This window comes from Salvelinus fontinalis, chromosome 26, assembly GCF_029448725.1.
Source record: "Salvelinus fontinalis isolate EN_2023a chromosome 26, ASM2944872v1, whole genome shotgun sequence".
Taxonomy (NCBI): domain Eukaryota; kingdom Metazoa; phylum Chordata; class Actinopteri; order Salmoniformes; family Salmonidae; genus Salvelinus; species Salvelinus fontinalis.
Genome location: NC_074690.1, coordinates 13,438,838 through 13,465,914, shown reverse-complemented (window position 1 = coordinate 13,465,914; position 27,077 = coordinate 13,438,838). Strand labels below are relative to the sequence as shown.

Here is a 27,077-nt window from a genome sequence, read left to right as displayed (position 1 = left end):
GTAAGACGTCCTCATAACTAACCTGGACCGTATTAATGAGTAAAGACATGTCCTCATAACTAACCTGGACCGTATTAATGAGTAAGACATGTCCTCATAACTAACCTGGACCGTATTAATGAGTAAGACATGTCCTCATAACTAACCTGGACAGTATTAATGAGTAAAGACATGTCCTCATAACTAACCTGGACCGTATTAATGAGTAAAGACATGTCCTCATAACTAACCTGGACTGTATTAATGAGTAAAGACATGTCCTCATAACTAGCCTGGACCGTATTAATGAGTAAAGACATGTCCTCATAACTAACCTGGACAGTATTAATGAGTAAAGACATGTCCTCATAACTAACCTGGACCGTATTAATGAGTAAAGACATGTCCTCATAACTAACCTGGACCGTATTAATGAGTAAAGACATGTCCTCATAACTAGCCTGGACCGTATTAATGAGTAAAGACATGTCCTCATAACTAACCTGGACTGTATTAATGAGTAAAGACATGTCCTCATAACTAACCTGGACAGTATTAATGAGTAAAGACATGTCCTCATAACTAACCTGGACAGTATTAATGAGTAAAGATATGTCCTCATAACTAACCTGGATCGTATTAATGAGTAAGACATGTCCTCATAACTAACCTGGACAGTATTAATGAGTAAAGATATGTCCTCATAACTAACCTGGACCGTATTAATGAGTAAAGACATGTCCTCATAACTAACCTGGACAGTATTAATGAGTAAAGACATGTCCTCATAACTAACCTGGACCGTATTAATGAGTAAAGACATGTCCTCATAACTAACCTGGACCGTATTAATGAGTAAAGACATGTCCTCATAACTAGCCTGGACCGTATTAATGAGTAAAGACATGTCCTCATAACTAACCTGGACTGTATTAATGAGTAAAGACATGTCCTCATAACTAACCTGGACAGTATTAATGAGTAAAGACATGTCCTCATAACTAACCTGGATCGTATTAATGAGTAAAGACATGTCCTCATAACTAACCTGGACAGTATTAATGAGTAAAGACATGTCCTCATAACTAACCTGGACCGTATTAATGAGTAAAGACATGTCCTCATAACTAGCCTGGACCGTATTAATGAGTAAAGACATGTCCTCATAACTAACCTGGACTGTATTAATGAGTAAAGACATGTCCTCATAACTAACCTGGACCGTATTAATGAGTAAAGACATGTCCTCATAACTAACCTGGATCGTATTAATGAGTAAGACATGTCCTCATAACTAACCTGGACAGTATTAATGAGTAAAGATATGTCCTCATAACTAACCTGGACCGTATTAATGAGTAAAGACATGTCCTCATAACTAACCTGGACAGTATTAATGAGTAAGACATGTCCTCATAACTAACCTGGACCGTATTAATGAGTAAAGACATGTCCTCATAACTAACCAGGACCGTATTAATGAGTAAGACATGTCCTCATAACTAACCTGGACCGTATTAATGAGTAAAGACATGTCCTCATAACTAACCTGGACCGTATTAATGAGTAAAGACATGTCCTCATAACTAACCTGGACCGTATTAATGATTAAAGACATGTCCTCATAACTAACCTGGACTGTATTAATGAGTAAAGACATGTCCTCATAACTAACCTGGACCGTATTAATGATTAAAGACGTCCTCATAACTAACCTGGACTGTATTAATGAGTAAGACATGTCCTTATAACTAACCTTGACCGTATTAACGATTAGACATGTCCTCATAACTAACCTGGACTGTATTAATGAGTAAAGACATGTCCTCATAACTTCCTCCATCTAACTGTCCCATCCTTGTAAAATCTAATCAAATTTGATCAAATCTATAACATTCTGACAGTTCAGCGAGTGTATACATTTTATAGTAAATGGAATCGAACCCTCAACCTTGGCTTTGCCAGTTCTATCGTCTTAATAACTGAGTCATACAGGAACAACAAATTGTTAGAGAATCTAACAGTATCTTCACTTGAGTCTGTTGCCAAAAAAAGTCAATTGTTTTTCTGACCACTAGAGCGCAGTAGAGTGTAGTTAATTTGACTTTAGTCAGGTGAAGCGCAGTAGAAATGACAGCATCAGGCAGGCCAGGGGCACCTTCAGCAGGACGCAAGGTTTTGGGACAATCAAATAGAAATATTCTACTCTGTAGAACACGCATTGCAGTCTGACAACGTTTAGCAACTAGCTGAACGTGGCCCAGGGTTGGTTAAGCAGATGTGAAACCTGGGGCGAGCCACTGTACACCTGATTTATGGCTAGCCCAGAGTAAAGAACGTCTTGGTATGGAAATTCAATAAATTCCCCCTCTATCTCTGTCTCTCTCTCTCTGTGTCTCTGTCTCTCTCTCTCTGTGTCTCTGTCTCTCTCTCTCTGTGTCTCTGTCTCTCTGTGTCTCTGTCTCTCTGTCTCTCTCTCTGTGTCTCTGTCTCTCTCTCTCTCTGTCTCCCTCTCTCTGTGTCTGTCTCTCTCTCTCTGTCTCTCTCTCTGTGTCTCTGTCTCTCTCTCTCTCTCTCTCTGTGTCTCTGTCTCTCTCTCTCTCTGTGTCTGTCTGTCTCTCTCTCTCTGTCTCTCTCTCTCTGTCTCTCTGTCTCTCTCTCTGTCTCTCTCTGTCTCTCTGTCTCTCTAGTCTGTACTTAGGAAACCCCATGGACCCACCAGATGTCTTGGGGTTGGACCTCAATGCTGCCCGGCCCACTCAGCTACTGGGACGAGGAAAAAGTGAGAGGCCGGTTCCTAAACAACCTACAGCCCCTGTCCCATAACACTATTTAATTGGACAACTATTGTCAGTGACTCTAGGAAGTATGTTTCTCTCGCTGGTTGGTGTTTCTCTCACTGGTTGGTGTTTCTCTCACTGGTTGGTGTTTCTCTCGCTGGTTGGTGTTTCTCTCGCTGGTTGGTGTTTCTCTCGCTGGTTGGTGTTTCTCTCAGTGGTTGGTGTTTCTCTCAGTGGTTGGTGTTTCTCTCGCTGGTTGGTGTTTCTCTCGCTGGTTGGTGTTTCTCTCGCTGGTTGGTGTTTCTCTCGCTGGTTGGTGTTTCTCTCGCTGGTTGGTGTTTCTCTCGCTGGTTGGTGTTTCTCTCGCTGGTTGGTGTTTCTCTCGCTGGTTGGTGTTTCTCTCACTGGTTGGTGTTTCTCTCGCTGGTTGGTGTTTCTCTCGCTGGTTGGTGTTTCTCTCGCTGGTTGATGTTTCTCTCGCTGGTTGATGTTTCTCTCAGTGGTTGGTGTTTCTCTCGCTGGTTGGTGTTTCTCTCGCTGGTTGGTGTTTCTCTCGCTGGTTGGTGTTTCTCTCGCTGGTTGGTGTTTCTCTCGCAGGTTGGTGTTTCTCTCGCTGGTTGGTGTTTCTCTTAGTGGTTGGTGTTTCTCTTAGTGGTTGGTGTTTCTCTCGCTGGTTGGTGTTTCTCTCGCTGGTTGGTGTTTCTCTCGCTGGTTGGTGTTTCTCTCGCTGGTTGGTGTTTCTCTCGCTGGTTGATGTTTCTCTCGCTGGTTGGTGTTTCTCTCGCTGGTTGGTGTTTCTCTCGCTGGTTGGTGTTTCTCTCGCTGGTTTGTGTTTCTCTCGCTGGTTGGTGTTTCTCTCGCAGGTTGGTGTTTCTCTCGCTGGTTGGTGTTTCTCTTAGTGGTTGGTGTTTCTCTTAGTGGTTGGTGTTTCTCTCGCTGGTGGTGTTTCTCTCGCTGGTTGGTGTTTCTCTCGCTGGTTGGTGTTTCTCTCGCTGGTTGGTGTTTCTCTCGCTGGTTGGTGTTTCTCTCGCTGGTTGGTGTTTCTCTCGCTGGTTGGTGTTTCTCTCGCTGGTTGGTGTTTCTCTCGCTGGTTGGTGTTTCTTTTAGTGGTTGGTGTTTCTCTTAGTGGTTGGTATTTCTCTTAGTGGTTGGTGTTTCTCTTAGTGGTTGGTGTTTCTCTTAGTGGTTGGTGTTTCTCTTAGTGGTTGGTGTTTCTCTCGCTGGTTGGTGTTTCTCTCGCTGGTTGGTGTTTCTCTCGCTGGTTGGTGTTTCTCTCGCTGGTTGGTGTTTCTTTTAGTGGTTGGTGTTTCTCTTAGTGGTTGGTGTTTCTCTTAGTGGTTGGTATTTCTCTTAGTGGTTGGTGTTTCTCGTAGTGGTTGGTGTTTCTCTTAGTGGTTGGTGTTTCTCTTAGTGGTTGGTGTTTCTCTCGCTGGTTGGTGTTTCTCTCGCTGGTTGGTGTTTCTCTCGCTGGTTGGTGTTTCTCTCGCTGGTTGGTGTTTCTCTCGCTGGTTGGTGTTTCTCTCGCTGGTTGGTGTTTCTCTCGCTGGTTGGTGTTTCTCTCGCTGGTTGTTGTTTCTCTCGCTGGTTGTTGTTTCTCTCGCAGGTTGGTGTTTCTCTCGCAGGTTGTTGTTTCTCTCGCAGGTTGGTGTTTCTCTCGCTGGTTGGTGTTTCTCTCAGTGGTTGGTGTTTCTCTCGCTGGTTGGTGTTTCTCTCGCTGGTTGGTGTTTCTCTCGCTGGTTGGTGTTTCTCTCGCTGGTTGGTGTTTCTCTCGCTGGTTGGTGTTTCTCTCGCTGGTTGGTGTTTCTCTCGCTGGTTGGTGTTTCTCTCGCTGGTTGGTGTTTCTCTCGCTGGTTGGTGTTTCTCTTAGTGGTTGGTGTTTCTCTCAGTGGTTGGTGTTTCTCTCGCTGGTTGGTGTTTCTCTCGCTGGTTGGTGTTTCTCTCGCTGGTTGGTGTTTCTCTCGCTGGTTGATGTTTCTCTCAGTGGTTGGTGTTTCTCTCGCTGGTTGGTGTTTCTCTCGCTGGTTGGTGTTTCTCTCGCTGGTTGGTGTTTCTCTCGCTGGTTGGTGTTTCTCGCGCTGGTTGGTGTTTCTCTCGCTGGTTGGTGTTTCTCTCGCTGGTTGGTGTTTCTCTCGCTGGTTGGTGTTTCTCTCGCTGGTTGGTGTTTCTCTCGCTGGTTGGTGTTTCTCTTAGTGGTTGGTGTTTCTCTTAGTGGTTGGTGTTTCTCTCGCTATTTGGTGTTTATCTCGCTGGTTGGTGTTTCGCTCGCTGGTTGGTGTTTCTCTCGCTGGTTGGTGTTTCTCTCGCTGGTTGGTGTTTCTCTCGCTGGTTGGTGTTTCTCTCAGTTGTTGGTGTTTCTCTTAGTGGTTGGTGTTTCTCTCGCTGGTGGTGTTTCTCTCGCTGGTTGGTGTTTCTCTCGCTGGTTGGTGTTTCTCTCGCTGGTTGGTGTTTCTCTCGCTGGTTGGTGTTTCTCTCGCTGGTTGGTGTTTCTCTCGCTGGTTGGTGTTTCTCTCGCTGGTTGGTGTTTCTCTCGCTGGTTGGTGTTTCTTTTAGTGGTTGGTGTTTCTCTTAGTGGTTGGTATTTCTCTTAGTGGTTGGTGTTTCTCTTAGTGGTTGGTGTTTCTCTTAGTGGTTGGTGTTTCTCTTAGTGGTTGGTGTTTCTCTCGCTGGTTGGTGTTTCTCTCGCTGGTTGGTGTTTCTCTCGCTGGTTGGTGTTTCTCTCGCTGGTTGGTGTTTCTTTTAGTGGTTGGTGTTTCTTTTAGTGGTTGGTGTTTCTCTTAGTGGTTGGTGTTTCTCTTAGTGGTTGGTATTTCTCTTAGTGGTTGGTGTTTCTCTTAGTGGTTGGTGTTTCTCTTAGTGGTTGGTGTTTCTCTTAGTGGTTGGTGTTTCTCTCGCTGGTTGGTGTTTCTCTCGCTGGTTGGTGTTTCTCTCGCTGGTTGGTGTTTCTCTCGCTGGTTGGTGTTTCTCTCGCTGGTTGGTGTTTCTCTCGCTGGTTGGTGTTTCTCTCGCTGGTTGTTGTTTCTCTCGCTGGTTGTTGTTTCTCTCGCAGGTTGGTGTTTCTCTCGCAGGTTGGTGTTTCTCTCGCTGGTTGGTGTTTCTCTCGCTGGTTGGTGTTTCTCTCAGTGGTTGGTGTTTCTCTCGCTGGTTGGTGTTTCTCTCGCTGGTTGGTGTTTCTCTCGCTGGTTGGTGTTTCTCTCGCTGGTTGGTGTTTCTCTCGCTGGTTGGTGTTTCTCTCGCTGGTTGGTGTTTCTCTCGCTGGTTGGTGTTTCTCTCGCTGGTTGGTGTTTCTCTTAGTGGTTGGTGTTTCTCTTAGGGGTTGGTGTTTCTCTCGCTGGTTGGTGTTTCTCTCGCTGGTTGGTGTTTCTCTCGCTGGTTGGTGTTTCTCTCGCTGGTTGATGTTTCTCTCAGTGGTTGGTGTTTCTCTCGCTGGTTGGTGTTTCTCTCGCTGGTTGGTGTTTCTCTCGCTGGTTGGTGTTTCTCTCGCTGGTTGGTGTTTCTCGCGCTGGTTGGTGTTTCTCTCGCTGGTTGGTGTTTCTCTCGCTGGTTGGTGTTTCTCTCGCTGGTTGGTGTTTCTCTCGCTGGTTGGTGTTTCTCTTAGTGGTTGGTGTTTCTCTTAGTGGTTGGTGTTTCTCTCGCTATTTGGTGTTTCTCTCGCTGGTTGGTGTTTCGCTCGCTGGTTGGTGTTTCTCTCAGTGGTTGGTGTTTCTCTTAGTGGTTGGTGTTTCTCTTAGTGGTTGGTGTTTCTCTTAGTGGTTGGTGTTTCTCTCGCTGGTTGGTGTTTCTCTCGCTGGTTGGTGTTTCTCTCGCTGGTTGGTGTTTCTCTCGCTGGTTGGTGTTTCTCTCGCTGGTTGGTGTTTCTCTCGCTGGTTGGTGTTTCTCTCGCTGGTTGTTGTTTCTCTCGCTGGTTGTTGTTTCTCTCGCAGGTTGGTGTTTCTCTCGCAGGTTGTTGTTTCTCTCGCAGGTTGGTGTTTCTCTCGCTGGTTGGTGTTTCTCTCAGTGGTTGGTGTTTCTCTCGCTGGTTGGTGTTTCTCTCGCTGGTTGGTGTTTCTCTCGCTGGTTGGTGTTTCTCTCGCTGGTTGGTGTTTCTCTCGCTGGTTGGTGTTTCTCTCGCTGGTTGGTGTTTCTCTCGCTGGTTGGTGTTTCTCTCGCTGGTTGGTGTTTCTCTCGCTGGTTGGTGTTTCTCTCGCTGGTTGGTGTTTCTCTTAGTGGTTGGTGTTTCTCTTAGTGGTTGGTGTTTCTCTCGCTGGTTGGTGTTTCTCTCGCTGGTTGGTGTTTCTCTCGCTGGTTGGTGTTTCTCTCGCTGGTTGATGTTTCTCTCAGTGGTTGGTGTTTCTCTCGCTGGTTGGTGTTTCTCTCGCTGGTTGGTGTTTCTCTCGCTGGTTGGTGTTTCTCTCGCTGGTTGGTGTTTCTCTCGCTGGTTGGTGTTTCTCGCGCTGGTTGGTGTTTCTCTCGCTGGTTGGTGTTTCTCTCGCTGGTTGGTGTTTCTCTCGCTGGTTGGTGTTTCTCTCGCTGGTTGGTGTTTCTCTCGCTGGTTGGTGTTTCTCTTAGTGGTTGGTGTTTCTCTTAGTGGTTGGTGTTTCTCTCGCTATTTGGTGTTTCTCTCGCTGGTTGGTGTTTCGCTCGCTGGTTGGTGTTTCTCTCGCTGGTTGGTGTTTCTCTCGCTGGTTGGTGTTTCTCTCGCTGGTTGGTGTTTCTCTCAGTTGTTGGTGTTTCTCTTAGTGGTTGGTGTTTCTCTCGCTGGTGGTGTTTCTCTCGCTGGTTGGTGTTTCTCTCGCTGGTTGGTGTTTCTCTCGCTGGTTGGTGTTTCTCTCGCTGGTTGGTGTTTCTCTCGCTGGTTGGTGTTTCTCTCGCTGGTTGGTGTTTCTTTTAGTGGTTGGTGTTTCTCTCGCTGGTTGGTGTTTCTCTCGCTGGTTGGTGTTTCTCTCAGTTGTTGGTGTTTCTCTTAGTGGTTGGTGTTTCTCTCGCTGGTGGTGTTTCTCTCGCTGGTTGGTGTTTCTCTCGCTGGTTGGTGTTTCTCTCGCTGGTTGGTGTTTCTCTCGCTGGTTGGTGTTTCTCTCGCTGGTTGGTGTTTCTCTCGCTGGTTGGTGTTTCTCTCGCTGGTTGGTGTTTCTCTCGCTGGTTGGTGTTTCTTTTAGTGGTTGGTGTTTCTCTTAGTGGTTGGTATTTCTCTTAGTGGTTGGTGTTTCTCTTAGTGGTTGGTGTTTCTCTTAGTGGTTGGTGTTTCTCTTAGTGGTTGGTGTTTCTCTCGCTGGTTGGTGTTTCTCTCGCTGGTTGGTGTTTCTCTCGCTGGTTGGTGTTTCTCTCGCTGGTTGGTGTTTCTTTTAGTGGTTGGTGTTTCTTTTAGTGGTTGGTGTTTCTCTTAGTGGTTGGTGTTTCTCTTAGTGGTTGGTATTTCTCTTAGTGGTTGGTGTTTCTCTTAGTGGTTGGTGTTTCTCTTAGTGGTTGGTGTTTCTCTTAGTGGTTGGTGTTTCTCTCGCTGGTTGGTGTTTCTCTCGCTGGTTGGTGTTTCTCTCGCTGGTTGGTGTTTCTCTCGCTGGTTGGTGTTTCTCTCGCTGGTTGGTGTTTCTCTCGCTGGTTGGTGTTTCTCTCGCTGGTTGGTGTTTCTCTCGCTGGTTGTTGTTTCTCTCGCTGGTTGTTGTTTCTCTCGCAGGTTGGTGTTTCTCTCGCAGGTTGGTGTTTCTCTCGCTGGTTGGTGTTTCTCTCGCTGGTTGGTGTTTCTCTCAGTGGTTGGTGTTTCTCTCGCTGGTTGGTGTTTCTCTCGCTGGTTGGTGTTTCTCTCGCTGGTTGGTGTTTCTCTCGCTGGTTGGTGTTTCTCTCGCTGGTTGGTGTTTCTCTCGCTGGTTGGTGTTTCTCTCGCTGGTTGGTGTTTCTCTCGCTGGTTGGTGTTTCTCTCGCTGGTTGGTGTTTCTCTTAGTGGTTGGTGTTTCTCTTAGGGGTTGGTGTTTCTCTCGCTGGTTGGTGTTTCTCTCGCTGGTTGGTGTTTCTCTCGCTGGTTGGTGTTTCTCTCGCTGGTTGATGTTTCTCTCAGTGGTTGGTGTTTCTCTCGCTGGTTGGTGTTTCTCTCGCTGGTTGGTGTTTCTCTCGCTGGTTGGTGTTTCTCTCGCTGGTTGGTGTTTCTCTCGCTGGTTGGTGTTTCTCGCGCTGGTTGGTGTTTCTCTCGCTGGTTGGTGTTTCTCTCGCTGGTTGGTGTTTCTCTCGCTGGTTGGTGTTTCTCTCGCTGGTTGGTGTTTCTCTTAGTGGTTGGTGTTTCTCTTAGTGGTTGGTGTTTCTCTCGCTATTTGGTGTTTCTCTCGCTGGTTGGCGTTTCGCTCGCTGGTTGGTGTTTCTCTCAGTGGTTGGTGTTTCTCTTAGTGGTTGGTGTTTCTCTTAGTGGTTGGTGTTTCTCTTAGTGGTTGGTGTTTCTCTCGCTGGTTGGTGTTTCTCTCGCTGGTTGGTGTTTCTCTCGCTGGTTGGTGTTTCTCTCGCTGGTTGGTGTTTCTCTCGCTGGTTGGTGTTTCTCTCGCTGGTTGGTGTTTCTCTCGCTGGTTGTTGTTTCTCTCGCTGGTTGTTGTTTCTCTCGCAGGTTGGTGTTTCTCTCGCAGGTTGTTGTTTCTCTCGCAGGTTGGTGTTTCTCTCGCTGGTTGGTGTTTCTCTCAGTGGTTGGTGTTTCTCTCGCTGGTTGGTGTTTCTCTCGCTGGTTGGTGTTTCTCTCGCTGGTTGGTGTTTCTCTCGCTGGTTGGTGTTTCTCTCGCTGGTTGGTGTTTCTCTCGCTGGTTGGTGTTTCTCTCGCTGGTTGGTGTTTCTCTCGCTGGTTGGTGTTTCTCTCGCTGGTTGGTGTTTCTCTCGCTGGTTGGTGTTTCTCTTAGTGGTTGGTGTTTCTCTTAGTGGTTGGTGTTTCTCTCGCTGGTTGGTGTTTCTCTCGCTGGTTGGTGTTTCTCTCGCTGGTTGGTGTTTCTCTCGCTGGTTGATGTTTCTCTCAGTGGTTGGTGTTTCTCTCGCTGGTTGGTGTTTCTCTCGCTGGTTGGTGTTTCTCTCGCTGGTTGGTGTTTCTCTCGCTGGTTGGTGTTTCTCTCGCTGGTTGGTGTTTCTCGCGCTGGTTGGTGTTTCTCTCGCTGGTTGGTGTTTCTCTCGCTGGTTGGTGTTTCTCTCGCTGGTTGGTGTTTCTCTCGCTGGTTGGTGTTTCTCTCGCTGGTTGGTGTTTCTCTTAGTGGTTGGTGTTTCTCTTAGTGGTTGGTGTTTCTCTCGCTATTTGGTGTTTCTCTCGCTGGTTGGTGTTTCGCTTGCTGGTTGGTGTTTCTCTCGCTGGTTGGTGTTTCTCTCGCTGGTTGGTGTTTCTCTCGCTGGTTGGTGTTTCTCTCAGTTGTTGGTGTTTCTCTTAGTGGTTGGTGTTTCTCTCGCTGGTGGTGTTTCTCTCGCTGGTTGGTGTTTCTCTCGCTGGTTGGTGTTTCTCTCGCTGGTTGGTGTTTCTCTCGCTGGTTGGTGTTTCTCTCGCTGGTTGGTGTTTCTCTCGCTGGTTGGTGTTTCTCTCGCTGGTTGGTGTTTCTTTTAGTGGTTGGTGTTTCTCTTAGTGGTTGGTATTTCTCTTAGTGGTTGGTGTTTCTCTTAGTGGTTGGTGTTTCTCTTAGTGGTTGGTGTTTCTCTTAGTGGTTGGTGTTTCTCTCGCTGGTTGGTGTTTCTCTCGCTGGTTGGTGTTTCTCTCGCTGGTTGGTGTTTCTCTCGCTGGTTGGTGTTTCTTTTAGTGGTTGGTGTTTCTCTTAGTGGTTGGTGTTTCTCTTAGTGGTTGGTGTTTCTCTTAGTGGTTGGTATTTCTCTTAGTGGTTGGTGTTTCTCTTAGTGGTTGGTGTTTCTCTTAGTGGTTGGTGTTTCTCTTAGTGGTTGGTGTTTCTCTCGCTGGTTGGTGTTTCTCTCGCTGGTTGGTGTTTCTCTCGCTGGTTGGTGTTTCTCTCGCTGGTTGGTGTTTCTCTCGCTGGTTGGTGTTTCTCTCGCTGGTTGTTGTTTCTCTCGCTGGTTGTTGTTTCTCTCGCAGGTTGGTGTTTCTCTCGCAGGTTGGTGTTTCTCTCGCTGGTTGGTGTTTCTCTCGCTGGTTGGTGTTTCTCTCAGTGGTTGGTGTTTCTCTCGCTGGTTGGTGTTTCTCTCGCTGGTTGGTGTTTCTCTCGCTGGTTGGTGTTTCTCTCGCTGGTTGGTGTTTCTCTCGCTGGTTGGTGTTTCTCTCGCTGGTTGGTGTTTCTCTCGCTGGTTGGTGTTTCTCTCGCTGGTTGGTGTTTCTCTCGCTGGTTGGTGTTTCTCTTAGTGGTTGGTGTTTCTCTTAGGGGTTGGTGTTTCTCTCGCTGGTTGGTGTTTCTCTCGCTGGTTGGTGTTTCTCTCGCTGGTTGGTGTTTCTCTCGCTGGTTGATGTTTCTCTCAGTGGTTGGTGTTTCTCTCGCTGGTTGGTGTTTCTCTCGCTGGTTGGTGTTTCTCTCGCTGGTTGGTGTTTCTCTCGCTGGTTGGTGTTTCTCGCGCTGGTTGGTGTTTCTCTCGCTGGTTGGTGTTTCTCTCGCTGGTTGGTGTTTCTCTCGCTGGTTGGTGTTTCTCTCGCTGGTTGGTGTTTCTCTCGCTGGTTGGTGTTTCTCTTAGTGGTTGGTGTTTCTCTTAGTGGTTGGTGTTTCTCTCGCTATTTGGTGTTTCTCTCGCTGGTTGGTGTTTCGCTCGCTGGTTGGTGTTTCTCTCGCTGGTTGGTGTTTCTCTCGCTGGTTGGTGTTTCTCTCGCTGGTTGGTGTTTCTCTCAGTTGTTGGTGTTTCTCTTAGTGGTTGGTGTTTCTCTTAGTGGTTGGTGTTTCTCTTAGTGGTTGGTGTTTCTCTTAGTGGTTGGTGTTTCTCTTAGTGGTTGGTGTTTCTCTCGCTGGTTGGTGTTTCTCTCGCTGGTTGGTGTTTCTCTCGCTGGTTGGTGTTTCTCTCAGTGGTTGGTGTTTCTCTTAGTGGTTGGTGTTTCTCTTAGTGGTTGGTGTTTCTCTTAGTGGTTGGTGTTTCTCTTAGTGGTTGGTGTTTCTCTTAGTGGTTGGTGTTTCTCTTAGTGGTTGGTGTTTCTCTTAGTGGTTGGTGTTTCTCTCGCTGGTTGGTGTTTCTCTCGCTGGTTGGTGTTTCTCTCGCTGGTTGGTGTTTCTCTCGCTGGTTGGTGTTTCTCTCGCTGGTTGGTGTTTCTCTCGCTGGTTGGTGTTTCTCTTAGTGGTTGGTGTTTCTCTTAGTGGTTGGTGTTTCTTTTAGTGGTTGGTGTTTCTCTTAGTGGTTTGTGTTTCTCTTAGTGGTTGGTGTTTCTCTTAGTGGTTGGTGTTTCTCTCGCTGGTTGGTGTTTCTCTTAGTGGTTGGTGTTTCTCTTAGTGGTTGGTGTTTCTCTTAGTTGTTGGAGTTTCTCTCGCTTGTTGATGTTTCTCTTAGTGGTTGGTGTTTCTCTTAGTGGTTGGTGTTTCTCTTAGTGGTTGGTGTTTCTCTCGCTGGTTGGTGTTTCTCTCCCCCCAGCCAGCCAGTGTTGTCTCTCCCCCCCAGCCAGTGTCGTCTCTCCCCCCCAGCCAGTGTCGTCTCTCCCCCCCAGCCAGTGTCGTCTCTCCCCCCCAGCCAGTGTCGTCTCTCCCCCCCAGCCAGTGTCGTCTCTCCCCCCCAGCCAGTGTCGTCTCTCCCCCCCAGCCTGTGTCGTCTCTCCCCCCAGCCAGTGTCGTCTCTCCCCCCAGCCAGTGTCGTCTCTCCCCCCAGCCAGTGTCGTCTCTCCCCCCAGCCAGTGTCGTCTCTCCCCCCAGCCAGTGTCGTCTCTCCCCCCCCCGGGCCAGTGTCGTCTCTCCCCCCCCCCCCGGCCAGTGTCGTCTCCCACCCCCCGCCCCCCCCGGCCAGTGTCGTTCGCCCCCCCCCACCTAGTGTCGTCGTCGTCGTCCCCAGCCAGTGTCGTCGTCGTCCCCAGCCAGTGTTTTCACCCCCCCGCTAGTGTTTTCACCCCCCCAGCCAGTGTTTTCACCCCCCCAGCCAGTGTTTTCACCCCCCCCCCAGCCAGTGTTGTCTCTCCCCCCAGCCAGTGTCGTCTCTCCCCCCAGCCAGTGTCGTCTCTCCCCCCAGCCAGTGTCGTCCCCCCCCCCCCCCCCCCCGGCCAGTGTCGTCGCCCCCCCCCCCCCCGGCCAGTGTCGTCGCCCCCCCCCCCCCAGCTAGTGTCGTCGTCGTCGTCCCCAGCCAGTGTTTTCACCCCCCCCGCCAGTGTTTTCACCCCCCCAGCCAGTGTTGTCTCTCCCCCCAGCCAGTGTTGTCTCTCCCCCCAGCCAGTGTTGTCTCTCCCCCCAGCCAGTGTTTTCACCCCCCCCCCAGCCAGTGTTTTCACCCCCCCCCCCAGCCAGTGTTTTCACCCCCCCCCCAGCCAGTGTTTCCCCCCCCCCCAGCCAGTGTTTCCCCCCCCCCCCAGCCAGTGTTGTCTCTCCCCCCAGCCAGTGTCCCCCCCCCCCCCAGCCAGTGTCCCCCCCCCCCCCAGCCAGTGTCGTCTCTCCCCCCCAGCCAGTGTCCCCCCCCCCCCAGCCAGTGTCGTCTCTCCCCCCCCCCCCCGCCAGTGTCGTCTCTCCCCCCCCCAGCCAGTGTCGTCTCTCCCCCCCCAGCCAGTGTCGTCTCTCCCCCCCCAGCCAGTGTCGTCTCTCCCCCCCCAGCCAGTGTCGTCTCTCCCCCCCCAGCCAGTGTCGTCTCTCCCCCCCCCAGCCAGTGTCGTCTCTCCCCCCCCAGCCAGTGTCGTCTCTCCCCCCCAGCCAGTGTCGTCTCTCCCCCCCAGCCAGTGTCGTCTCTCCCCCCCAGCCAGTGTCGTCTCTCCCCCCCCCAGCCAGTGTCGTCTCTCCCCCCCCAGCCAGTGTCGTCTCTCCCCCCCCAGCCAGTGTCGTCTCTCCCCCCCAGCCAGTGTCGTCTCTCCCCCCCAGCCAGTGTCGTCTCTCCCCCCCAGCCAGTGTCGTCTCTCCCCCCCAGCCAGTGTCGTCTCTCCCCCCCAGCCAGTGTCGTCTCTCCCCCCCCCCAGCCAGTGTCGTCTCTACCCCCCCCAGCCAGTGTCGTCTCTACCCCCCCCAGCCAGTGTCGTCTCTACCCCCCCAGCCAGTGTCGTCTCTCCCCCCCCCCAGCCAGTGCCCCCCCCCCCAGCCAGTGTCCCCCCCCCCCAGCCAGTGTCCCCCCCCCCCAGCCAGTGTCGTCTCTCCCCCCCAGCCAGTGTCGTCTCTCCCCCCCCCCCCCCAGCCAGTGTCGTCTCTCCCCCCCCCCCCCAGCCAGTGTCGTCTCTCCCCCCCCAGCCAGTGTCGTCTCTCCCCCCCCAGCCAGTGTCGTCTCTCCCCCCCCAGCCAGTGTCGTCTCTCCCCCCCCAGCCAGTGTCGTCTCTCCCCCCCCCAGCCAGTGTCGTCTCTCCCCCCCAGCCAGTGTCGTCTCTCCCCCCCAGCCAGTGTCGTCTCTCCCCCCCAGCCAGTGTCGTCTCTCCCCCCCCCAGCCAGTGTCGTCTCTCCCCCCCCAGCCAGTGTCGTCTCTCCCCCCCCAGCCAGTGTCGTCTCTCCCCCCCCAGCCAGTGTCGTCTCTCCCCCCCCAGCCAGTGTCGTCTCTCCCCCCCAGCCAGTGTCGTCTCTCCCCCCCAGCCAGTGTCGTCTCTCCCCCCCAGCCAGTGTCGTCTCTCCCCCCCAGCCAGTGTCGTCTCTCCCCCCCAGCCAGTGTCGTCTCTCCCCCCCAGCCAGTGTCGTCTCTCCCCCCCCCAGCCAGTGTCGTCTCCCCCCCCCCAGCCAGTGTCGTCTCTCCCCCCCCCCCCAGCCAGTGTCGTCTCCCCCCCCCCAGCCAGTGTCGTCTCCCCCCCCAGCCAGTGTCGTCTCTCCCCCCCCCAGCCAGTGTCGTCTCTCCCCCCCCAGCCAGTGTCGTCTCTCCCCCCCCCCAGCCAGTGTCGTCTCTCCCCTCCAGCCAGTGTCGTCTCCCCCCCCCCCAGACAGTGTCGTCTCTCCCCCCCCAGCCAGTGTTTTCAACATCCCCCCCAGCCAGTGTTTTCACCCCCCCCAGCCAGTGTTTTCAACACCCCCCCCAGCCAGTGTTTTCACCCCCCCCCAGCCAGTGTTGTCTCTGCCCCCAGCCAGTGTTGTCTCTCCCCCCAGCCAGTGTTGTCTCTCCCCCCAGCCAGTGTTTACCCCCCCCCCAGCCAGTGTTTTCACCCCCCCAGCCAGTGTCGTCTCTTCCCCCAGCCAGTGTCGTCTCTCCCCCCCCAGCCAGTGTCGTCTCTCCCCCCCCCAGCCAGTGTCGTCTCTCCCCCCCAGCCAGTGTCGTCTCTCCCCCCCAGCCAGTGTCGTCTCTCCCCCCCCCCCAGCCAGTGTCATCTCTCCCCCCCCCCCAGCCAGTGTCATCCCCCCCCCCCCCAGCCAGTGTCGTCTCCCCCCCCCAGCCAGTGTCGTCTCTCCCCCCCCCAGCCAGTGTCGTCTCTCCCCCCCCCCAGCCAGTGTCGTCTCTCCCCCCCCCCAGCCAGTGTCGTCTCTCCCCCCCCCCAGCCAGTGTCGTCTCCCCCCCCCCCCAGCCAGTGTCGTCTCTCCCCCCCCCAGCCAGTGTCGTCTCTCCCCCCCCCAGCCAGTGTCGTCTCTCCCCCCCCCCAGCCAGTGTCGTCTCTCCCCCCCCAGCCAGTGTCGTCTCTCCCCCCCCAGCCAGTGTCGTCTCCCCCCCCCAGCCAGTGTCGTCTCCCCCCCCCCAGCCAGTGTCGTCTCCCCCCCCAGCCAGTGTCGTCTCCCCCCCAGCCAGTGTCGTCTCTCCCCCCCAGCCAGTGTCGTCTCTCCCCCCCAGCCAGTGTCGTCTCTCCCCCCCAGCCAGTGTCGTCTCTCCCCCCCAGCCAGTGTCGTCTCTACCCCCCCAGCCAGTGTCGTCTCTACCCCCCCAGCCAGTGTCGTCTCTCCCCCCCAGCCAGTGTCGTCTCTCCCCCCCCCCCCCAGCCAGTGTCGTCTCTACCCCCCCAGCCAGTGTCGTCTCTCCCCCCCCCAGCCAGTGTCGTCCCCCCCCCCCCCCCAGCCAGTGTCGTCCCTCCCCCCCCCAGCCAGTGTCGTCTCTCCCCCCCCCAGCCAGTGTCGTCTCTCCCCCCCCCAGCCAGTGTCGTCTCCCCCCCCCCCAGCCAGTGTCGTCTCTCCCCCCCCCCAGCCAGTGTCGTCTCTCCCCCCCCCAGCCAGTGTCGTCTCTCCCCCCCCCCAGCCAGTGTCGTCTCTCCCCCCCCAGCCAGTGTCGTCTCTCCCCCCCCCCAGCCAGTGTCGTCTCTCCCCCCCCCCAGCCAGTGTCGTCTCTCCCCCCCAGCCAGTGTCGTCTCTCCCCCCCCCCAGCCAGTGTCGTCTCTACCCCCCCCCAGCCAGTGTCGTCTCCCCCCCCCCCAGCCAGTGTCGTCTCTCCCCCCCCCAGCCAGTGTCGTCTCTCCCCCCCCCAGCCAGTGTCGTCTCTCCCCCCCCAGCCAGTGTCGTCCCTCCCCCCCCAGCAAGTGTTGTCCTCCCCCCCAGCCAGTGTCGTCTCTCCCCCCCAGCCAGTGTCGTCTCTCCCCCCCCAGCCAGTGTCGTCTCTCCCCCCCCAGCCAGTGTCGTCTCCCCCCCCCAGCCAGTGTCGTCTCCCCCCCCAGCCAGTGTCGTCTCCCCCCCCCAGCCAGTGTCGTCTCCCCCCCCAGCCAGTGTCGTCTCCCCCCCAGCCAGTGTCGTCTCCCCCCCAGCCAGTGTCGTCTCCCCCCCCAGCCAGTGTCGTCTCCCCCCCCAGCCAGTGTCGTCTCCCCCCCCCAGCCAGTGTCGTCTCTCCCCCCCCAGCCAGTGTCGTCTCCCCCCCCAGCCAGTGTCGTCTCCCCCCCCAGCCAGTGTCGTCTCCCCCCCCAGCCAGTGTCGTCTCCCCCCCCCAGCCAGTGTCGTCTCCCCCCCCAGCCAGTGTCGTCCCCCCCCCCAGCCAGTGTCGTCTCTCCCCCCCAGCCAGTGTCGTCTCTCCCCCCCAGCCAGTGTCGTCTCTCCCCCCCCAGCCAGTGTCGTCTCCCCCCCCAGCCAGTGTCGTCTCACCCCCCAGCCAGTGTCGTCTCACCCCCACCTCAGCCAGTGTCGTCTCTACCCCCCCAGCCAGTGTCGTCTCCCCCCCCCCCCAGCCAGTGTCGTCTCCCCCCCCCCCAGCCAGTGTCGTCTCCCCCCCCCAGCCAGTGTCGTCCCCCCCCCCCCAGCCAGTGTCGTCGTCCCCCCCAGCCAGTGTCGTCCCCCCCCCCCAGCCAGTGTCGTCCCCCCCCCCCCCAGCCAGTGTCGTCCCTCCCCCCCCCAGCCAGTGTCGTCTCTCCCCCCCCCAGCCAGTGTCGTCTCTCCCCCCCCAGCCAGTGTCGTCCCTCCCCCCCCAGCAAGTGTTGTCCTCCCCCCCAGCCAGTGTCGTCTCTCCCCCCCAGCCAGTGTCGTCTCTCCCCCCCCAGCCAGTGTCGTCTCTCCCCCCCCCCAGCCAGTGTCGTCTCTCCCCCCCCCCAGCCAGTGTCGTCTCTCCCCCCCCCAGCCAGTGTCGTCTCTCCCCCCCCCAGCCAGTGTCGTCTCCCCCCCCCAGCCAGTGTCGTCTCCCCCCCCCAGCCAGTGTCGTCTCCCCCCCCCAGCCAGTGTCGTCTCCCCCCCCCAGCCAGTGTCGTCTCCCCCCCCAGCCAGTGTCGTCTCCCCCCCAGCCAGTGTCGTCTCCCCCCCCAGCCAGTGTCGTCTCCCCCCCCAGCCAGTGTCGTCTCCCCCCCCCAGCCAGTGTCGTCTCTCCCCCCCCAGCCAGTGTCGTCTCCCCCCCCCAGCCAGTGTCGTCTCCCCCCCCAGCCAGTGTCGTCTCCCCCCCCCAGCCAGTGTCGTCTCCCCCCCCCAGCCAGTGTCGTCTCCCCCCCCAGCCAGTGTCGTCCCCCCCCCAGCCAGTGTCGTCTCTCCCCCCCAGCCAGTGTCGTCTCCCCCCCCAGCCAGTGTCGTCTCCCCCCCAGCCAGTGTCGTCTCCCCCCCCAGCCAGTGTCGTCTCCCCCCCCAGCCAGTGTCGTCTCCCCCCCCCAGCCAGTGTCGTCTCTCCCCCCCCAGCCAGTGTCGTCTCCCCCCCCCAGCCAGTGTCGTCTCCCCCCCCAGCCAGTGTCGTCTCCCCCCCCCAGCCAGTGTCGTCTCCCCCCCCCAGCCAGTGTCGTCTCCCCCCCCAGCCAGTGTCGTCCCCCCCCCAGCCAGTGTCGTCTCTCCCCCCCAGCCAGTGTCGTCTCTCCCCCCCAGCCAGTGTCGTCTCTCCCCCCCAGCCAGTGTCGTCTCTCCCCCCCCAGCCAGTGTCGTCTCCCCCCCCAGCCAGTGTCGTCTCACCCCCACCTCAGCCAGTGTCGTCTCTACCCCCCCAGCCAGTGTCGTCTCCCCCCCCCCAGCCAGTGTCGTCTCCCCCCCCCCCAGCCAGTGTCGTCTCCCCCCCCCAGCCAGTGTCGTCCCCCCCCCCCAGCCAGTGTCGTCCCCCCCCCCAGCCAGTGTCGTCCCCCCCCAGCCAGTGTCGTCTCTCCCCCCCCAGCCAGTGTCGTCTCTCCCCCCCAGCCAGTGTCGTCTCTCCCCCCCCAGCCAGTGTCGTCTCTCCCCCCCCAGCCAGTGTCGTCTCTCCCCCCCCAGCCAGTGTCGTCTCTCCCCCCCCAGCCAGTGTCGTCTCTCCCCCCCCCAGCCAGTGTCGTCTCCCCCCCCCCCAGCCAGTGTCGTCTCCCCCCCCCCCAGCCAGTGTCGTCTCCCCCCCCCCCAGCCAGTGTCGTCTCCCCCCCCCCAGCCAGTGTCGTCTCCCCCCCCCCCAGCCAGTGTCATCCCCCCCCCCCCCCAGCCAGTGTCGTCTCCCCCCCCCCCAGCCAGTGTCGTCTCCCCCCCCCCCCAGCCAGTGTCGTCTCTCCCCCCAGCCAGTGTCGTCTCTCCCCCCAGCCGGTGTCGTCTCTCCCCCCAGCCGGTGTCGTCTCTCCCCCCAGCCGGTGTCGTCTCTCCCCCCAGCCGGTGTCGTCTCTCCCCCCAGCCAGTGTCGTCTCTCCCCCCAGCCAGTGTCCTCCTCCCCCCCAGCCAGTGTCGTCTCTCTCCCCAGCTCCCGCCTCTCAGTGTCTCCATTTGTGTTCTTCCTCCTTGTCGTTTCTCTCCCACAAACGGGGCAGTCTGGGTTGCTGTGCATTGAGTGGGTTAAAAGACAAGTTGTTACGGTAGTTTTTAATGGTTATGATTATAGTTGTTTTTAATGTTTATCATTACGGTACTTTTTAATGTTTATGATTAAGGTACTTTTTAATGTTTATCATTACGGTACTTTAATGTTTATGATTACGGTACTTTTTAATGTTTATGAGTTTAATGTTTATGATTTCATCCTAAACATCTTTAAAGAGCTAATGTTCTCTGTAGGATTGTGTTTGTTTCCATTCATACACAGTGTATGAAATGCACACATTACAGATGGACACACTGAGGAATATTACCTACTCATTTCAGGGACATTATGCGCATAAATAAACCTCACATCAAAGGCAGCACTCAAGGTTGAGCACTCAATGTAGACAGCTGGGGCCTTGGGGATGGACTACACTGCTACACGAGGAGAGGTTACAGAGTTGGGTTAGGGTATTGTTGCCAAAGTCATTAAGTTGTGTTTGTTTGTCTGTTTATTTGTCCAGAGCCATGCTACGACTCAGTGACTGAGGACGAGGAGCTAACCGCCTCAGGCCTCAAGAGGCTGTCGTTACGGAAAGCAGGTTCCATCCTCAAGCTCAAACCCGCCGCCTGGGTCTCCGCCTCCAAACAGGGGGAACGGACTACGGGTTCAGGCCACACCCCCAGCAAGGTGTCGCTCATCGACTTTGAGCAGGAGTTTCCCCCGGCCACACCCACTCCCTCCCCAGTGGCGGAGCTACAGTTGCCCTCATTTGTCAAGCTGGCCCTGGAGGCGGAGTCTATTCTGGACAGGACTCCTCCTCAGAGCCCATGGTGCTCGCTGCCCTGCCCTTTACACCCAACGCCAGTGGTGGACTGGGACGCCCGCCCCTTACCTCCGCCTCCTGCGTACGATGACGTGGCGCAGGACGAGGAGGACATGGAAGTGAGCTCCATCAACAGCTTTGAGCAGCGACAGCAGGGGGGGATGGGTGAGAGCCACAGCCCCACGGAGGCCATCCCGGCTGGGGAGGAGGGGAAACCCCTGGAGGACAACCTCTTCTTACCCTCCCAACAGAGCCAGGCCTACACATCCTTCTCCCAATCAGCAGAGATCTTTCAGGAGCTCCAGCAGGAGTGCATGAGGAGGCTCAATGTGCCCACAGGAGGAGTTCCCCAGCCCCCCTCTCCGTCACCGAGCTCAGGCCTCCAGTCCATAGACGTGCACCGCCATATCGTCCTATCCTTCTCCGAGGACAAGCCCCAGATCCCTCCCCGCATTCCCATCCCGCCTCGCCCCGTCAAACGAGGGGACTACACCCGCTGGTCCGGTGACCTGTCCCCGGCTCCAGCTTCCGAGGAAGTCCAGGACCGGCCCCCTCAGATCCCCCCACGGAACCCCCTGTCCCAGCCAGGCTCGCGCACCCCCAGTCCCATGGGGCTCCAGGTGGGCTCCCCCCAGCAGAGGACAATGGTTTGCCCCAGCGCCCCTCCTCCGGCCACATACGGATCCTACCTCTCCACATCCCCGGGGAAGATCATGCCCACTACGCACAGCTTTGCCTCAGACCCAAAATACGCCGCGCTCAAGGTCATCCAAGCACAAGCCCAGGGTAAGGACCTGGCCAAGGGGCCATGCATCCTGCCCATTGTCCGCGACGGCCGCAAAGTCAGCAACACGCACTACTACCTCCTGCCCGAGAGGCCGCCTTACCTGGACCGCTTCGACCGCTTCTTCAGGGAAGCAGAAAACGTGCCGACCGGTGGCGGCAGTGGGATCTGTGAGGAGAGGCAGCAGGCCAACACGGCCACGGTCAGGCCAATGGTGGTGAACCAGCAGCAGCAGAGCAAGGGAGGAGATTTCAAGGCCAACTTCTCCAACAACAACAGCAGTCTGGGCTGCCGGCCGGGCATGAGGGCCTTCCTTAGCCTGCCTAGGGTCAGCTCTGAGGGGTCAGCCAGCAGGGCAGCGGGTGGAACCACAACAGACCAGGTCAAGATGGTGTGTAGTACCGAAAGCGCCAGTCAGATTGGCTTTTTATAATCCGTAATCAGTTGACGACTGGAAAGGACATAGTCTATTAGACACAAACACATAAGTCCTACCAAAACACAAACACATAGACCTACCAAAACAAAAACACACAGACCTACCAAAACACATAGGCCTACCAAAACACAAACACACAGACCTACCAAAACACATAGTTCTACCAAAACAAAAACACACAGACCTACCAAAACAAACACACAGACCTACCAAAACACATAGGCCTACCAAAACAAAAACACACAGACCTACCAAAACAAACACGCCTACCAAAACAAAAACACATAGGCCTACCAAAACAAAAACACACAGGCCTACCAAAACAAAAACACACAGACCTACCAAAACAAAAACACACAGACCTACCAAAACAAAAACACACAGACCTACCAAAACACACAGACCTACCAAAATACACAGACCTACCAAAATACACAGGTCTACCAAAACACACAGACCTACCAAAACACACAGGACTACCAAAACACACAGACCTACCAAAACACACAGGCCTACCAAAACAAAAACACACAAGCCTACCAAAACAAAAACACACAGACCTACCAAAACACACAGGCCTACCAAAACACATAGGCCTACCAAAACAAAAACACATAGCTCACCAAAACAAAAACACATATGCCTACCAAAACAAAAACACACAGACCTACCAAAACACACAGACCTACCAAAACACACAGACCTACCAAAACAAAAACACATAGCTCACCAAAACACAAACACATAGGCCTACCAAAACACAAACACATAGGCCTACCAAAACACAAACACATAGGCCTACCAAAACACAAACACATAGGCCTACCAAAACACAAACACACAGTCCTACCAAAACACAAACACATAGGCCTACCAAAACACAAACACATAGTCCTACCAAAACACAAACACATAGTCCTACCAAAACACAAACACACAGACCTACCAAAACACAAACACATAGTCCTACCAAAACACAAACACATAGGCCTACCAAAACAAAAAAAACTAAGGGGGAGGCAACCATTACTGTTATATTACAACCAAATAAAAAGAGTAAGGAGGTATGAGTAAGGAGGTATGAGGTATGAGTAAGGAGGTATGAGTAAGGAGGTATGAGTAAGGAGGTAGGAGTAAGGAGGTAGGAGTAAGGAGGTAGGAGTAAGGAGGTAGGAGTAAGGAGGTAGGAGTAAGGAGGTAGGAGTAAGGAGGTAGGAGTAAGGAGGTAGGAGGTATGAGTAATGAAGTATGAGTAATGAGTAATGAAGTATGAGTAATGAGTAATGAAGTATGAGTAATGAGTAATGAAGTATGAGTAATGAGGTATGAGTAATGAAGTATGAGTAATGATGCTACAGTATGGCATTACAGTATGTTTGATATGGAGACAAAGAGCACAACTACTGATTCAGAAAACAAGAAAAATGACACAGAAAGTATTAAAAGAAACAAGAAATCGAGTTACAATAAATCGACTTTGGCAGAGTTAGAGGATACACCCACCCGATGTTCTTTACCGTGTTCGTTTATCATTTTGCTGACAAATCAAACTTCCCCAAGTCCCTAGAGGATTAAAGTACTGGGATTCGGTCCACGCAAAACTATCTAACCAATCGATCGAAATCAACACTCTCTCAACCAATCAAGTAGCCATCAAAGATTATTTTATAAGACTACATTGCACTGTGGAATGAAATTAGAGTTGTATAATATAGTAAATCGTTGTCCCAACCCATGTCATTAGAGTTGTATATTATAGTAAATCGTTGTCCCAACCCATGTCATTAGAGTTGTATATTATAGTAAATCGTTGTCCCAACCCATGTCATTAGAGTTGTATATTATAGTAAATCGTTGTCCCAACCCATGTCATTGGAGTTGTATATTATAGTAAATCGTTGTCCCAACCCATGTCATTGGAGTTGTATAATATAGTAAATCGTTGTCCCAACCCATGTCATTGGAGTTGTATAATATAGTAAATCGTTGTCCCAACCCATGTCATTAGAGTTGTATAATATAGTAAATCGTTGTCCCAACCCATGTCATTGGAGTTGTATAATATAGTAAATCGTTGTCCCAACCCATGTCATTGGAGTTGTATAATATAGTAAATCGTTGTCCCAACCCATGTCATTAGAGTTGTATAATATAGTAAATCGTTGTCCCAACCCATGTCATTAGAGTTGTATATTATAGTAAATCGTTATCCCAACCCATGTCATTGGAGTTGTATAATATAGTAAATTGTTGTCCCAACCCATGTCATTAGAGTTGTATATTATAGTAAATCGTTGTCCCAACCCATGTCATTGGAGTTGTATAACATAGTAAATCGTTGTCCCAACCCATGTCATTGGAGTTGTATAATATATTAAATCGTTGTCCCAACCCATGTCATTGGAGTTGTATAATATAGTAAATCGTTGTCCCAACCCATGTCATTAGAGTTGTATAACATAGTAAATCGTTGTCCCAACCCATGTCATTGGCATTGTCTTAACATAAGCTATGGGCATAACACTTCTAAAGATTGGTCTGTGGGATCAGATGCAGTGTCCTCTCTCCCCCAGAACCCCTAGATTGAACTGGAAGCTGACTTGTTAGGGGACCAGTCCACTATTCCCTATATAGTGCAGTACTTTTGACCAGAGCCCCATAGGCTGTAGTTAAAAGGAGTGCACTATATAGGGAATAGGACAGGATTCCCCAACTGGTGGCCCGGTGATTTAATTAGTATTGCCAAGGTTTCTGAGTCAAATTCTTATTATAATTTGAATTTATTTTCATCATTTTCATTGTTGGACAAAACACCAGGAAATCCCCTCGGAAATCTATTCCCAAGTATTGCCACGCATAGTAAATATGATCGTATACAAAATGTAAGCAAGGTTTGAAATTATTATGTTTTAGTCAAATATTATATCTGTATATTAGTGCTCTACAAATTATTTGTAATTATGTTCCGGTCCACCGACCAGACGCTCAAGACATATTTGCCCCGCAGCTGAATGTAGCTGATGATCCTTGGAATAGTGTGTTATTTTGTTTTGCTTTGGAGACAGTGTTTTTGGTGTTTCATGTGCCATCATTGAACAGTAGGGGGCAACACAGGGCAATTCCTGACCAGTCTTTCCATAACATCAACTCCTGCTGGAGGCACTGTTTGTCTGCTTGCTTATAGACATCTTCTCCTTACTGGTGGATTGATTACTTCCTAACTAAATCAAAATTCAATATTTCAAACTGTAACCAAATTCTATTTGATGTATAACAACCAAATGTAATTTGTGCACCGAGAGCACTTGGGAAGATGGATGGACTGAGAAAAGGGTCTTGGAAAAGGTTCGATAAGGAGTCTGCATTAAAGCAGGCAGTCAGACAGTCAGTCAGTCAGTCACTCATTAAAGCACTCACACGCTCGCTGCATTTCAATTCTGTACCCTTTTTGAAAAGTGTGCACTCATTCACTCCTCTATGCATTTAAAAGCATTGGATTGGTGCAAGCATGGCTGCAGGGAGTTTCCACCATATTGCTCAGACCAGTCCATTCCTTTTAAATCCATGAGGTGGAGTGTACGAGTGCAGAGAATACAATTTGAAGCCACTCACTCACTCACTCAAAGACTGATAGACACTCAACACTTATTCTTTCCCACAATGTATTAGACTTGTAGAACAAACATAATGAGCATGCCACTAAAGTGTTAGTGTCTGAGCATAGTTGAATAATTCTTTTTTTTGTTTTTGTTTTGTGTATGTGGTTTTGATTGACAGCAGAGGACTGCCGAGCTGATTGGTCAGTGTAGCAGCAGTATTGACCTGATTGGTTGATTTTGTAGAGAACTGCAGAGCTGATTGGTTGTTTGTGTGGCATCCACAGGTGCAGGAGGCGGTCCATGGCGTGACTGTAGAGGAGTGTCAGACAGCCCTCCAGAACCACAGCTGGAACGTGCAGAAAGCTGTGCACTACCTCAAGGTAGGGGCCCTTGGTGGTAGTGCACTATTACCTTGTCACACTATGGAGCCAATCAGAGCTGTACTACGTTGGCCTGGTTACTCGTCCACCATAGTTGCTGGGACCTACAATTACAACATTTCTAATCACAGCACTATATAAACTCCCCGTGATGTATCAATTCCCCGTGATGTATAAACTCCCCGTGATGTATAAACTCCCTGTGATGTATAAACTCCCCCGTGATGTATAAACTCCCCCGTGATGTATAAACTCCCCGTGATGTATAAACTCCCCGTGATGTATAAACTCCCCGTGATGTATAAACTCCCCGTGATGTATCAACTCCCCGTGATGTATCAATTCCCCGTGATGTATCAATTCCCCGTGATGTACAGTTAAAGTCAGAAGTTTACATACACCTTAGCCAAATACATTTAAACTCAGTTTTTCACAATTCCCGACATTTAATCCAAGTAAAAAATCCCTGTCTTAGGTCAGTTAGGATCACCACTTTATTTTAAGAATATGAAATGTCAGAATAATATTAGAGAAAATTTTTTATTTCAGCTTTTATTTCTTTCATCACATTCCCAGTGGGTCAGAAGTTTACATACACTCAATTAGTATTTGGTAGCATTGCCTTTAAATTGTTTAACTTGGGTCAAAAGTTTCGGGTAGCCTTCCACAATAAGTTGGGTGAATTTTTGCCCATTTCCTCCTGACAGAGCTAGTGTAACTGAGTCGGGTTTGTAGGCCTCCTTGCTCGCACACGCTTTTTCAGTTCTGCCCACAATTTTTCTATAGGATTGAGGTCAGTGCTTTGTGATGGCCACTATAATACCTTGACATTGTTGTTCTTAAGCCATTTTGCCACAACTTTGGAAGTATGCTTGGGGTCATTGTCCATTTGGAAGAACCATTTGCGACCAAGCTTTAACTTCCTGACTGATGTCTTGAGATGTTGCTTCAATATATCCACATAATTTCCCTCCCTCATGATGCCATCTATTTTGTGAAGTGCGCCAGTCCCTCCTGCAGCAGAGCACCCCCACAACATGATGCTGCCACCCCCGTGCTTCACGGCTGGGATGGTGTTCTTCAGCTTGCAAGCTTTTCCCTTTTTCATCCAAACATAAAGATGGTCATTATGGCCAAACATTTCTATTTTTGGTTCATCAGACCAGAGGACATTTCTCCAAAAAGTACGATCTTTGTCCCCATGTGCAGTTGCAAACTGTAGTCTGGCTTTTTAATGGCGGTTTTGGAGCAGTGGCTTCTTCCTTGGTGAGTGGCCTTTCAGGTTATGTTGATATAGGACTCGTTTTACTGTGGATATAGATACTTTTGTACCTATTTCTTCCAGCATCTTCACAAGGTCCTTTGCTGTTGTTCTGGGATTGATTTGCACTTTTCTCACCAAAGTACGTTCATCTCTAGGAGACAGAACGCGTCTCCTTCCTTAGCGTTATGACGGCCGCGTGGTCCCATGGTGTTTATACTTGCATACTATTGTTTGTACAGATGAACGTGGTACCTTCAGATGTTTGGAAATTGCTCCCATGGATGAACCAGACTCGTGGAGGTCTAGAATTTTTTGTTCTGAGGTCTTGGCTAATTTCTTTTGATTTTCCCATGATGTCAAGCAAAGAGGCACTGAGTTTGAAGGTAGGCCTTGAAATACATTCACAGGTAAATCAAATCAAGTTTATTTTATATAGCCCTTCGTACATCAGCTAATATCTCGAAGTGCTGTACAGAAACCCAGCCTAAAACCCCAAACAGCAAGCAATGCAGGTGTAGAAGCACGGTGGCTAGGGAAAACTCCCTAGAAAGGCCAAAACCTAGGAAGAAACCTAGAGAGGAACCAGGCTATGAGGGGTGGCCAGTCCTCTTCTGGCTGTGCCGGGTGGGTACACCTCCAATTAATTCAAATGATGTCAATTAGCCTACCAGAAGCTTCTAAAGCCATGACATAATTTTCTGAAATTTTCCAAGCTGTTTAAAGGCACACTCAACTGAGTGTATGTAAACGTCTGACCCACTGGAATTGTGATACAGTGAATTATAAATGAAATTATCTGTCTGTAAACAATTTTTGCAAAAATGACTTGTCATGCACAAAGTAGATGTCCTAACCGACTTGCCAAAACTATAGTTTGTTAACAAGAAATGTGTGGAGTGGTTGAAAAACTAGTTTTAATGACTACTAGGTGTATGTTAACTTCTGACTTCAATTGTATCAACTCCCAGTGATG

General features: G+C 52.1%; 1 protein-coding gene across 3 annotated transcripts in view; it reads left to right on the top strand.

Moving 5' to 3' along the window:
* Nucleotides 1–27,077, top strand: part of LOC129823663 (activated CDC42 kinase 1-like) — a 158,029-nt gene that overhangs the window by 124,438 nt on the left and 6,514 nt on the right. For all 3 annotated transcript variants that reach the window (XM_055882555.1, XM_055882552.1, XM_055882553.1), the window contains 3 exons: nt 2,670–2,761; nt 19,336–20,813; nt 24,745–24,840. In XM_055882555.1, coding sequence (XP_055738530.1) covers nt 2,670–2,761; nt 19,336–20,813; nt 24,745–24,840 — 1,666 coding nt within the window. The remainder of the gene's footprint in view (nt 1–2,669; nt 2,762–19,335; nt 20,814–24,744; nt 24,841–27,077) is intronic.